The sequence below is a fragment of the Microcaecilia unicolor genome, chromosome 1 (genome assembly GCF_901765095.1).
Source record: "Microcaecilia unicolor chromosome 1, aMicUni1.1, whole genome shotgun sequence".
NCBI lineage: Eukaryota > Metazoa > Chordata > Amphibia > Gymnophiona > Siphonopidae > Microcaecilia > Microcaecilia unicolor.
In genome coordinates, this window is record NC_044031.1 from 145,501,677 (window position 1) to 145,515,230 (window position 13,554).

General features: G+C 44.8%; 1 protein-coding gene across 9 annotated transcripts in view; it reads left to right on the plus strand.

The window, feature by feature from the left end:
• Window positions 1–13,554, plus strand: part of PHF14 (PHD finger protein 14) — a 599,885-nt gene that overhangs the window by 100,878 nt on the left and 485,453 nt on the right. For all 9 annotated transcript variants that reach the window (XR_003941940.1, XR_003941941.1, XM_030201081.1 and 6 more), the window contains exon 5: window positions 1,134–1,293. Coding sequence is in view for 7 of the 9 variants with exons in the window: in XM_030201081.1 (XP_030056941.1) it covers window positions 1,134–1,293 (160 nt within the window). In the remaining 2 variants the exon portion in view is untranslated. The remainder of the gene's footprint in view (window positions 1–1,133; window positions 1,294–13,554) is intronic.

Here is a 13,554-nt window from a genome sequence, read left to right on the forward strand (position 1 = left end):
ATATATTTAAAAAAAATGATTAAAGTGCACTTTTTATTGATGTACAGAACACCACACTGTTCCTTTTTTGTTTTGCTGCACTTAAGGAATTATTTGCTGGAATGTATGCTAAGTTGGTATGTAATTAATTCTTCTGATATTTCCATTTTCTTCATGCTGATTATGTAAACATTAGGTGTGTTCTTTCAGTTAGAATACCTGATCTATTATCAGACCATTAATCCGAAAAGCCCACGTCACCATTTTGGAGGTTGTCTTGAAGTCAGCTAAGTCGAGTTGCCTTTTTACATTTGTACCTCGCAGGCCACTGTCCTCAGCGTCTTTAATCTTAGGCCTGCCATTCCTGGTTCAGCCTTGGGGTTTCCTTTGTCCTGAACCTGCCATTAACTATCCTATGTACTGTTTCATGGTTTGACCCAACATGTGGTGGTTTCCTTTACCTGATATACATCAAGACTCAAGGCAGGCGTGTAGCCACACCTCAGATTTAGGGGGGGGGGGGGGGGGAGGTGGGGCTGGAGGCCAAAATGTGGGGTAGAAGCACAAAACTTTGAACCCCCTCCCCTCCGCAACCCCACATTCCTGAGCTGGCGAGGCCCCAAAGCTCCGCCAGCAGAATCCCTTCTCCATCTAGAGTCCTCCTCCATTTGGAGCCTGGCAGCTAGCGGTGCTTTTCCTGGGCTGCTGACATAGCAGCTGTTGCCCCTGCACATGCTTGTTTTTTTTGAAACTGAGTATGTGTGAGGGGGGCCTGTTCCCCTGCACATGTGTGGGGAAGGGGTCTCCCTCGCACATGCTCAGTTTCACAAAAGCCAAGCTTATATGGGGGGTGTTGGTGTCTTAGAGGTCTAAGAAAGGCTTTACATAGAGGAGGACTTCTGTTGGTGGAGCTTGGGGACCCCCGCTAGCCAAAGTATCAAAAACATTTTTTTGGGGGGGAGGGGGAGTGAACCCAAACAGAGGGATCCAAACCCAAACTGAGGGGTCCCAGGCCCCAAGGCCCCCCTGCACCCTGGCAATACGATATGGGCCCAAGGTGGTTCATAATATGTCCATTAATGTAATGTGAAATATTTTGTGGTTCTGACATAACAGTACATTTCCATATTATCTTTCCTTTCATATTTTTTTAGGTTGCTATGGTGTGGATGGAGAAAGTGATTCTATCATGAGCTCTGCTTCAGAAAACTCCACAGAACCCTGGTTTTGTGATGCCTGTAAATGCGGTGTGTCACCTAGCTGTGAATTGTGTCCTAACCAGGATGGTATTTTCAAGGAAACAGATGCTGGCAGGTTTGAAATAATTTTTGCTTTACAGTTTGACTTCAACAGAAGCTGTTTTTCTTAATATTAGTAGTTCCTTAGCTTCTCTTCAGACCGACCTAGAAGACTGTTGGGCTGTGAACGCCATCCAGCAGGTGAAGACTTTGATTCTTGTGAGAGCCAATAAGAGCCCAGCTCAATCCTTGCAAACCTCAGTATTCTCAGTTTCCAGCAGGTGAAAGACGTGGCGAGTCTTTCAGTCTCATTCTTTGCTTGCTTCTTAAAAAAAAACAAATGAACAAAAAAACAACAACAAAAAAACAAAACAGATAATAACCTTTTGGTAGAGTAGGCTTTCTTTCTGTGTGAGCTGCTGGGTGTTTGTTGGCAGGCTGAGGACTGCGGAGGTTTCTGGTGGCTGAGTCCCTCCTCCCTTCTCTTCCTGAGATTTCCCGGACCACATTTGGTACTCGGGCACTCATTGCTCTAATCTGTCCTCCACCCCTTGAAAGGAAGGGTATTGCACAGCCTCGCTTTCCTGAATTAAAGAAAAAACAAAAACGGAGTTCTGTTTAATTGGGGGAAAAAAAAGAAAACAAACAGAAAAGCGATCAACGTTGCTCCGTTCTTTTATTTGGGTGGTTGTTTCACCTCAGAATCACAGGCTGGGATTGATTCGTCTGTTCCTTCAACATATCGAAGAAGCTGCACTGGTGCTCTGTTTGTCAGTGGTGTGGGCGTGCTGTTGTCGGCAGTTGTAAAATTTGTACTGCGTCAGAGACTGCAGTTCTGTCAGTTTTGGCTGATGCGGGGGCTTGTGGAATGGTGGCTACTGCCGTAGTAGTTGCTTCCTCAGAGCAGGAAACAGGCAGCAGGACAGGCCCGATTTTGGCAGGAGCATCCTCGATCTCAGAACAGCAAACTCCATCCGTGCAGCACGGCTCTCACAACAACCTCCATTATTAGCATATGATATGAGCAAGGAGGGATCTCTGATGTGGGGTTTCCTACAGAGTTTGTTTTGGTGATGTACAAAGCATTTTTATTCAAGCAATCCATTCCCCTGGCTCCTATGGCCCTGGGCCTTTCCAAGGGATCAGGCTCTGGAGCCAAAAGACCCAGAGTTTCCTGGGGTTAACAGGAGACGGCTCTAGGGGTCGATGCAGAATCTCTTGGAGAGGATCCTGACTTAGAGGCTAGGGAGTTTGAGGGGAAGAAGAAGCCTTTACTGCCCCAGAGGACTTGCCTCCTGGAGAGGACCCTTCTGTAGCAAAGGTTTTCCATAAAGAGGATTTGCAGAAGCTTATTACGCTGGTTGCTTCCACTTTGTATTTTGAGGAGGTACAGAAGGTGTCAGTACAGCGCAAGGTGGATCCCTTGGTTAAGGGGTACGTAAATCAGGCAGATCCTTTCCAATGCATCTGGATATAAAGGATATTGTCCAAGCACTGTGGGATGTTCCAGATGCTCCTTTTTGCTTGGCTTGTTCTATGGTTCGACTGTATCCTGTGCCAGAGCAGGATAAGGACTGGCTCAAGCCCCCGGTAGTGGACACTGTTGTGTCTGCAGTGCCGAAGAAGAGTACTGTACCTGTGGATGGTGTCATTGCTCAAGACCATCATATAAAGACTCTGTTAAAACATAGTTTTGATATTTCGGCCTTGGCGGTACAAGCGGCCATCTCTGGGGCATTGGTGGTGTGTGCGTGCTTCCAGTGGTCTGAGAGAGTGTTGGACAGAGACTCAGGTGATTTTTCCTTTGGTGGATCAAGAAGTGGCAAAGATTGAGATGGGTTCAGCATTTTTGTAGGATGCTGTTCACGACTTGCTACGGGCGTCTGTGACATCCATGGCATTAGGAGTGGTGGCACGAAGGACCCTCTGGCTTCAGAGCTGGGCAGCAGACTCGGCATTGAAGTCCAAGCTGAGTAAGTTCCCTTTTAGAGGATCGCTGTTTTTTGATGAAGAGTTAGACATGTTAGTTTAGGGAACTCTAAGGTGCCTCATCTTCCGGAGGACTGGCCTAAATCCTTTGGCTGTGGGGTGTCAGCCTCTAGAGGAAGGGTCATGATTACAGGCGTTATCTGCCTGGCAGAGGAGCTGGCTTCCAAAGGTCCCATTATTATCAGCTTACACATCTTTTTCATGGGAGCCGGCGACTGGACCAGGACAGTGGTTTCGCCTCTCAAACTTAGAATCATCCCACACAATGAAGGTGTGTGGGTCCATCCTCCAGTTCCGGTTGAAGCATGGTTGAGAGACTTCTTTTGGACGTGGGCCCAAATTATTTTGGACCAATGGGTCCTCGACATCATTCGCAATGGGTACGCTCTTGAGTTTGCTCACTCTTTCCCAGATGCCTTTTTAGAATCCCCCTGTTCACGGATCAAGGCTCAGGCAGTCACAGAGACACTGGACAGACTGGTCAGCTTGCGAGCAGTTTGCTCTGTTCCGGAATGTGAACTGGGCACAGGCAGGTATTCTATTTTGTGGTTACCAAGAAGGAAGGCTCCTATCGTCCCATTCTGGATCTCAAATGGGCCAACCGAGCAGTTTGAATCTCCCTTTTCCGAATGGAAATGCAGTTGGTGATTGTAGCCGTACGTACAGGAGAATTTCTCACGGCCCTAGACTTGACAGAGGCATATTTGCACATTCCCATTCAAGAGGTTCACCAGAGTTTTCTTAACTTCGTCATTTTGGATCAGCACTTTCAGTTTTGTATAGCGCTGTTTGGGCTTGCAACGGTCCCGAGGATGTTTACCAAGATTATGGTTATAGTGGCGGCTGCCCTTCGCAAACAAGGCATTCTGCTCCATCATTTCCTGGACAGTTGGTTGATCCGAGCAAAATCGTATCAGGAGAGTTGTCAAGTGATGGCATAGGTGGTCCAGTTCTTGGAATCCTTTGGTTGGGTAATCAATCCGCTCAAGAGCCGTTTGCCACAACACAGATGTTGGAGTATCTGGGAGTCATTTTCGACACACTTTCAGGAAGAGTGTTTCTTTTGTTGCCGTGCATCCTCGAGCTGAGGACCTCCTAAGTCGCAGAGCCTCGTGTGCTCGGGACTATTTTCAGGTACTGGGATTAATGGAAGCGACCATTGAATTGGTGCAGTGGGCCAAGGCTCACATGCAGAGTCTGTAGTGGTTTCTTCTTTCCAGGTGGTTGCCTCAGTCAGACTCCTTGTGGATCAAGTTGCCTTTGCTGGCAAATGTGCATCAGGTTCTCCAGTGGTGGCTCCGGATGAACAACTTGTTGAACGGTGTACCACTAGATCCTCAATGCTGGATGGAGGTGACCACAGATGCCATCCTCAGGAGTAGGAGAGCTCTCTGTCTGGGTCAGCTGGCGCAAGGTCGGTGGTCCTGTAGAGGAAGCGGGTTACTCCATCAATCTGTTGGAAGCCAGAGCAATTTGTTTGTCATTGAGTGAATTTTGGAGCCTCCTTGAGGGCAGAGCGTTGCGAGTGTTGTCAGACAATGCTACAGCGGTAGCATATGTCAATCACCAGGGTGGAACAAAGTCTCCTGTTGTCACAGGAGACGGCTATTCTCCTATCTTGGGCTGATTGGCACCTTGAGGATCTGTCAGCCTCCCATGTGCGGGAGTCTTTAATGTGCAGGCGGTTTTCCTCAGCTGGCAGGCTTTGGATCTGAGAGAATGGTGTCTTAGCTCCGAAGCATTCGAGGAGATAGTCCACATGTGGGGCTTGCCGATGATGGAATTGATGGCAACTTGAAAGAATGCCAAGTTACCTTGCTTTTCAGTCACAGGAAGGAGCAAGAGTTGGAGGGCTTGGATGCTGTACTATGACTGTGGCCAGCGGGCCTCCTGTATGTGTTTACTGCATGGCCTCTCTTAGGTTGGGTCATTCAGCGCATAGAAAGACACACAGGTCTGATCCTGTTGGCCCTCGATTGGCTGAGCCGTCCGTGGTATATGGATCTCAGGCATCTTGTAGTGGCTTCCGAACTCTGGCTTCCTTAGTCGAGTCAGCCTTCGGACTCTGAGACTCAGCTTGGTTTTGTCTTACGGCCTGGTTATTGAGAAGGCTTGGTTGAGAAAGCGTGGTTATTCTGCGAATGTGATAGGTACAATGCTGCATTCTTGCCATCGATCTACCTCTTTAGCGTATGTTTGCATCTGGAGGGTTTTTAAGGCATGGCTCTGTTTCATGCTTCCATATTGCAGGTTTTAGATTTCTTTCAGGATGGGATTCAGAAGGGCTTGGCGTTATCTTCCCTGATGGCCAAGACCGAGCTTTTTGTCTTCCCACCCAAACCCTCTTCTCCTCTCCCTCCACTCTCTATCTCAGTTGACAACACCCTCATCGTCCCCATCTCATCTGCCCGCAACCTTGGAGCCATCTTCGACTCCTCCTTCTCTGCGCATATCCAGCAGATAGCCAAGACCTGTCGCTTCTTCCTTTACAACATTAGCAAAATTCGCCCTTTCCTCTCTGAGCACACCACCCAAACTCTCATCCACTCTCTCATCACCTCTCGCCTCGACTACTGCAATCTACTCCTCACTGGCCTCCCACTTTGCCACCTATCCCTCCTTCAGTCCGTTCAGTACTCTGCTGCACGTCTTATCTTCTGCCTGGACCGATATACTCACATCTCCCCTCTCCTCAAATCACTTCACTGGCTTCCGATCAGGTACCGCATACAGTTCAAGCGTCTCCTCCTAACCTACAAATGCACTCGATTTGCAGCCCCTCCCTCCCTCTCTACCCTCATCTCCCCTTAAGTTCCTACCCGTAACCTCCGCTCTCAAGACAAATCCCTCCTTTCAGTACCCTTCTCCACCACCGCCAGCTCCAGGCTCCGCCCTTTCTGCCTCGCCTCACCCCATGCGTGGAATAATCTCCCTGAGCCCATATGCCAAGCCCCTTCCCTGCCCATCTTCAAATCCCTGCTAAAAGCCCATCTCTTCAATGTCGCCTTCGGCACCTAACCACTACTCAAGTAATCTAGACTACCCCAACTTGTCATTTCGTCCTTTAGATTGTAAGCTCTCTTGAGCAGGGACTGCCCCTTTTTTTGTTAAATTGTACAGCGCTGCGTAACCCTAGTAGCGCTATAGAAATGCCAAGTAGTAGTAGTAGTGATGGTACAGTTGGCAGTGTTGGCCTGTTTTCGGGGGCTTGTTAAGGGCAAGCCTTTGACTAGTCATCCGGATGTGGTCCGGTTTCTGAGAAGTGTAAATATCTTATGCCCACAGAAGTGGACTTCCTTGGGATTTTAATCTGGTCCTTTCGGTTCTCATTTGTCCTTTCTTTGAGCCTCTGCCTTCAGTCTCCATCAAGTACCTTACCTTAAAATCAATGCTCTTGGTTGCCATTTTGTTGGCGAGATGGGTGGCGTAGTTACAAGCTCTTTTTTGCCGAGCTCCTTTTCTTGAGTTCCTAGCGGATCATGTGGTGTTGCATCGGTTCCTTCCTTTCTTCCAATGGTTTTATCGTCCTTTCATTTTAATCATTCTTTGTTCCTTCCGACTCTCGTTTCTTCCAAGGAGTCGGTAGAGCAGTGGTCATTGTGCAGGTTGGATGTCAGGAGGTTGTTGAAAGGAGTATGTTCGGTGGACGGAAGAATTTTGCTGGTCTGATCGGCTTTTTGTATTGCTAGGGGGTGGTTGTAGAGGTATGGCAGCATCTAAAGCTATGCTGGCCAGGTGGATTAAGGAGGCAATTAGCTCGGCCTGTATTTTCAAAGGCAGATCGGTTCCAGATGGAATTAAAGCTCATTCTACAAGAGGACAGGCTGCGTCTGCGTCTCTGGTGGAAATTTGCAAAGCGGACACCTGTTCTTCCTTGCATTCATTTGTCTGACATTACTGAGTGGATGTCCAGGTGCATTGGGACACGATTTTTGGTCGACGGGTATTGTCGGCAGGGCTGGTTGGGTTCCTCCCTTGATTGACTGCTTTGGAACTTCCCAATAGTCTTCTGGGCTTGTCTGGAGGGATGCTAAGGAAGGAGAAATTAGGTCCTACATGCTAATTTGCTTTCCTTTAGTCCCTGTGGACCGGCCCAGATACCTCCCTATGCAGGCTGTGCTTATTTCAGCGAGGCTGTTTGGCGTTTTTTTCTTTCTTTGCGGTCTGTTGTTTTAGTTGTCTCTTTGGGGACAGGTTTGGACATATATATTTAAAAAGGAAAAAAAAGGTTTCCCTTCGTTGGCCAGTATCATTTTTGCTATGAGTATATATCCGTGGCTGTGCAGCTGAGCGGTTCACAGAGGTTACGTTCTTCCTTTCCTCATGCTTTGTTACTGATATACTGAGGCTTTTATTGGCTCTCACAAGAATCAGTGTTCTCGTTCTGCACCTGCTCGAAGGCGTGCACAACCCAACAGTCTTATGGGCCGGTCTGGAGGGACTAAATGCAAGCAAATTATCAGGTAGGACCTAAGTTCTCCATATTGTTTCCTGAAGGTAAACTTCTGTACAGTGTTCTATATTTACTGTTGTTTCTGGTAATCTCTGCTACCCTATATGAATGTCATAGGTTTTTAGTCTTTCCAACCCAGTGGAGGTTGGTAAGAATTATACCAAAGGGGTCTAGAATGTCTCTATCTGTCTGATGGCAAAATAACTTACCAAAACTGTAACGGAACGGTATGAAATGAAACTTGGCATGAAGGAAAAACTGGTGAAAAGACATGATGAGTTAAAAAGTGGGCCAAAATGGACAGGGAGTTACAGAGAAATAAGTCCCTCCTCAAAAAAGAAGCCCATTTATGTCTGTGGGAGAAAGAGTTCCAGCTTCTTTAGCATTGAAATATTAATGAAATAGAATGAAAGTTGGCATGTGGGAAAAGCTGGTAAAACGACAAATAGTGTTTGGAAATGTGCCAAATTGGAGCATGGAGTTCCAAAGAAATAAGTTTCTCAAAATAAGGCCCAATTCATTTCTATGGGAAAATGAAATCCAGCTTCTGTAGCATAGAAATTTAGAGTAAAATGTAGGAGACAGAGAACAGGATAAGTCAGTGTAAATGATGGAATTCCCTACTCTTCAAAACCTCCAAACTGCCCTGTCCTCAAAAACTATATCCCTACAGCTGTTCCATTCCAAAAACTACCTACCTCACAAGTGCCACACCACCTCAAAAACTGCCCATCGCCCTGCCATACATCCCTACAAACTGCCCTGTCCCCTGCAACTAACTCACACCTAAAAACTATCCCCTGCAACTACCACACCACTCTGCATAGTGCTGCCACACCTAAAATATGTCCCCAGCAACTGCCACAACACAGCTAAACTGTCCCCACCCCCTAACAGTGCTACCTGCAAACTGCCACACAAGAACAAAAAACTACTCCAATTGCCCCACCAACCTGCAAACTGCTCCAACCCCCCAAAACAAACTCCCTTCCACTTCTCCATCATCCTCTAGGCTACCTCACTCCTAAAACCTGCCTGCAACTGACAGCACACCCCACAAACTGCCCCACCCTCAAATCTACCCCACCCTAAAAACTACTCCCCTGCAATTGTTCCAGTATCCAACAAATTTCTGCCACCCCCAGAACTGTCCCCACAGCTATCCCTATGTGCTGTGTTCAGGGCCAGGTTAAGTCAATGAAAATACTTGCACATGCTTTGTGCCTGCATGTCTAGATTTGCTCAGGACTCAGTTGGCAAACCTAATCACCTGTCTGGCTTTATTCAGAAGACTACAGAATTTTACATTATTATCGAGAAGATGGAAGGATGGGTAATACGTCTCAACATATTTTTGAGTTTAATGCTCCTAGCTGCAGTTCTGTAGTTTTTCCTGCAACCTCTTCCTCGTGTGATCGAGGTTGCCCTAGGTGCAAGTATCAGAGATTGTAGGTGGGATCCAGCCAATGGGAAGGTAGTGGCGGTGAAGGACTGGAAGGCAGCTCTAATCACAGCATAGGCAGTGGAAAGTGGTGGGCCACTGGCTTATGCGGTCGGTGGCCCAACTGTTTGGGGAGGCTAAAGGGGGTGGGGTTAGGGGTGGAGCTTAAATCCATAATTGATAACACACAGAAGAAAATAAATAAAAATAAAAGTCACAATTAATACCTTTTATTAAATTTAGATATTAGATATGTATCATATGTCAAAGAATAAAGTGGTTGCTCAAAGCATATTCTAACCACAATTGCTCAACTACAAAACACTATGCACAACTTTGTCCAAAAACACACTCAGAACCTTACTGTACCATAAATATTACACTGGGCAGAACCTAATACACCAATATACCACCCATACGGAAAATGCAGACCGTCAACAATATGAAACAAGGGATCATATCATCACAATTCTCATGTAGAGCCACAAAACACCCTAATTCATGTTTAATGTGGGATAAAATGCCATAAATAAGTAAATAAATATAAACTTTTAGTGTTGAGCACCTGATTCTCAAAGTGGACATATTCCAAACACTATAATGAAAATAAAATGATCTTTTCTACCTTTGTTGTCTGGCTGTCCGATTCTGCTGCTATCTGTTCTCAGTGCAGGTCAGGAAGTCATCCTCGTTAAATATCTCCCTGGCAACCCAGCCAACCCCCCCTCCCCCTGCTCTCCCAGCAGTAAGGTAAACAAACCATAAACCAATTTCTACAATTGGTTACACAAGGCTTAGAGGGCTTTCACTGCAGCTCCTGCTTTGAGGATGGAGGTAAATCAACAATTTAAACCTCTCAGAGCACAGCAGGGGAGGCTTAGCCTGTCCAAGCCTCTTATACCAGGCGCCTATGGCCACTGGGGTCATGGTCCTACCAGAATTTTACCTAATGCAGCATCAGCACCTAGAGAGTTTGATGGTATGGCCAGAGAAGTGGTGGGCCACTGGGGCCATGGTCCTACTAAACATTTACCTGATGCAGCATCAGCACTTAGAGAGTTTGAGGGTATGGCCAGAGATTGGCTTGTTTGGCCCTTCCATCCCTGAGTCACAGGAAGGGAGAAGGTGAAGCTTCTGTTGTAGAAGTAAACTTTTTGCATGTGGTGGGGAGCGGAAGAGAAATGAACCCTCTCAAAAAAAAAAAAAAATGGACCAAAACCTTTCTGTGGGAGAATCAGTTCCAGTAGCTGCAGTATACAAACACTGTTTCATTGTATGATTAAGGAATTGCATCTTCTTTATCATCCTACTAGACCAGTCCAGATGAGTGGGTTATATCCCGCAGCCAGCAGATGGAAGCAGGAAATACTAACAATAAGTGGCAAAGTCCTTCTTAGGAGACTGCTGAGAAAAAAAAAAGACATGGGATAGGAGGCAAACATTCTGTTGTAGATTGGGAACTGGTTAAAAGATAGAAAACAGAGAGTAGAGTTAAATGGCCAATTCTCTCAATGGAGGAAGGTAAATAATGGAGTGCTGCAAGGATCTGTACTGGGACCAGTGCTTTTATACATATTTATAAATGGTCTGGAAAATGAGAATGATGAATAAGGTGGTAAGATTTATAGATGACATGAAACTATTAAAAGTTGTTAAATCACATGTGAGTTGTGTGAAGTTGCAGGAGGACCTTGGGAGACTGGAAGACCGGGCATCCAAGTGGCAGATAAAATGTAATGTGGACAAGTGCAAAGTGGTGCACATTGAGAAGAATAGCCCAAATTATAGCTACATGATGCTAGGTTCCACATTAGGCATTGCCACCAAGGAAAATGATTTCTCTCATTGTGGACAGTGTATTGAAATCTTCTGCTCAATGTGTGGCAGTGGCCAATAAAGCAAAAGAATATTAGGAATTATTAGGGAAGGAATAGATAATAAAACAAAGAATATCTTAAAACTTCTTTATTACTCCATGATGAGACCACAATTGTGTGCAGTTCTGGTCGCTGTTTCTTCAAGAAGGATGTAGTGAAACTGGAAAAGATACAAAGAGTGGAGCAGAAATGATTGAGGATGGAATGACTGTCATATGATGAAAGCTAAAGAGGTTAGGGCTCTTCAGCTTGGAAATGAGACGGATGAGGGGAGATATGATTGAGGTCTACAATATCCTGAGTGGTGTAGAATGAGTAGAATTAAATCAGTTTTTTATTCATTCCAAAAGTACAAAGACTAGGAGACACTCAAGGAAGTTACATGGAAATACTTTTAAAACAAATATGAGGAAATATTTTTTTCACTCAACGAATAGTTAAGCTCTGGATCTCTTTGCCAGAGGATGTGGTAACAGAAGTTAGAATCTGGGTGTAAAAAAGGTTTGGATAAATTCCTGGAAGAAAAGTCCATATTCTGCTATTGAGACAGATATGGGAAACAACTGCTTGTCCAGGGATGTGTAGTATGGAGTTTTGCATTACTTGCCATGTTTAATTATGGTGTTCATATTTCTAATTTCCGATCCTTTGTTCTATATTTGGTGAAGGCCTGTCTGTGTTTTGTCATTTGAAGTTGTTTTATGTGTGGTAACAATGATGGATAGGGAGCTTAGGGGAGGGGGCCCCTTCAATTTCTTCCCTGGGCCTCAGCCTGTCTAAAACTGGCCCTGGGGGAGGGGAAAGTGGGGGCAAAGGGGTTGAATGTTGTGGACTGAGGGAGGAAAGATAACCATTCTATTGTACCACACTAAATGTGAATGTTAACTTTTTTAAAAAATTCAGTCATTCTTAACTTGTATTTCTTAGTTTACACTGTCTAAGAATGTGAACGCTATCTCATCTTTATTCAATATTTTTCTTAATCAAAACCTGTCATTGTTGCTTCAGGCAAAATGGATGGCAAAGTAGCAAAGAACATTATTCTTCCCAGATTACCCAATTTGTCTTAATTACAAGGTTCTGAAGCATTTGCAGCACTAAAACAAGTGAATAGGAAAATATTTATAACTGGTATAAAAACAATTGAAACTGTCTTGGCTGTGATCTTGTCTGACTCTGGTCTTTATTTAAATAAAGATTCAGGTTGGATTTTGCCCTCAGGTGGTTGAGGAAATGAAAGACTCCTGTGCCAATCACATTGAAATGGCAGTTCAAATATGTAATACTGTGATACTTGCATGACATGTACTAAAGCATTTTAAGAAGGTCAGTGTGAAGCAAGCAGCCAGCTGTTGGGTTTATCATAGATAAACTCCTACAGAGTGCAGCAGCATTTAATACACCACTGGAGCATGAAAAACTGTGCAAATTAAATTGAGAAGCAGCTGCTTGTTGAAGATGTGTATCTTTGTATTGAACTCTGCAGGATGCTTACTGGAGTTTGTATTAAAACGTCCTAGCAAAAATCTCCAAAGGATATTCCTGTTTTCCCTTTTTCGTCTTAGTTGCTCCAATTTCTTCCCTTATACTTCTCATAAGTATCTATATCCAATTGTGTGACATATTTAAAAATGAAAACATACTTTACTGCATTTTTATCAGTAAAAAAACAGAACCTTGTTTTTCCTTTAATCACAAGATGAGGAATTGCTTGCTTTTATTTGTCAGCATATATAGTTTAAAATGGGATTTTATGTTTTTTGAGCAGTATTTAATAATTTTTGAAAGAATAAAAGATCTCAGAAGTGGAATTACTTTTTTCATGGTGATTCAGATTTGAAGGGGAAAGGGAAATAGGACTTGATATATCGTCTTTCTGAGGTTTTTGCAACTACATTCAAAGTGGTTTACATATAATCAGGTACTTATTTTTGTACCAGGGGCAATGGAGGGTTAAATGACTTGCCCAGAGTCACAAGGAGCTGCAGTGAGAATCAAATTCAGTTCCCCAGGATCAAAGTCCACTGCAGTAACCACTAGGCTACTCCTCCACTGATCTTGATAGCAATCAGTGCAATGCTGATACACGATTTAAACAAGCTATATCATACAAACCTCCTTACCCTTTTTTTGACTATGCACTTTTCTGCTGCCATTTTTGGGCTTCCAAATCTATTGTCCTCTGTAGAGCTCTGGTGCCATAAGCCTTGATTTTCAAGTACCTGGGGATTTCTCTCCTGTTTTATATCCTCTCCCAAATAACTTAGTGGGACGTTATCAATATGGGCTACTGTTAAGATGTGCCATTTTACTGTTAACTCCAGTTATTAGTAACTAGGTCTCATTGCATAAAATGGGATCTGTCCTAAAATAGTACAAGTTAGTGGTAAAATAACAGATCTTAATGGCAACAAACGCTGATAACTATGCCCCTTAAGCCAGTCATTGCAGCAGCAGCCCTTGAGGGGAAGCCAGACATCAGAGTGGAGGAGTGGCCTAGTGGTTAGGGTGGTGGACTTTGGTCCTGAGGAACTGAGTTCAATTCCCACTTCAGGCACAGGCAGCTCCTTGTGACTC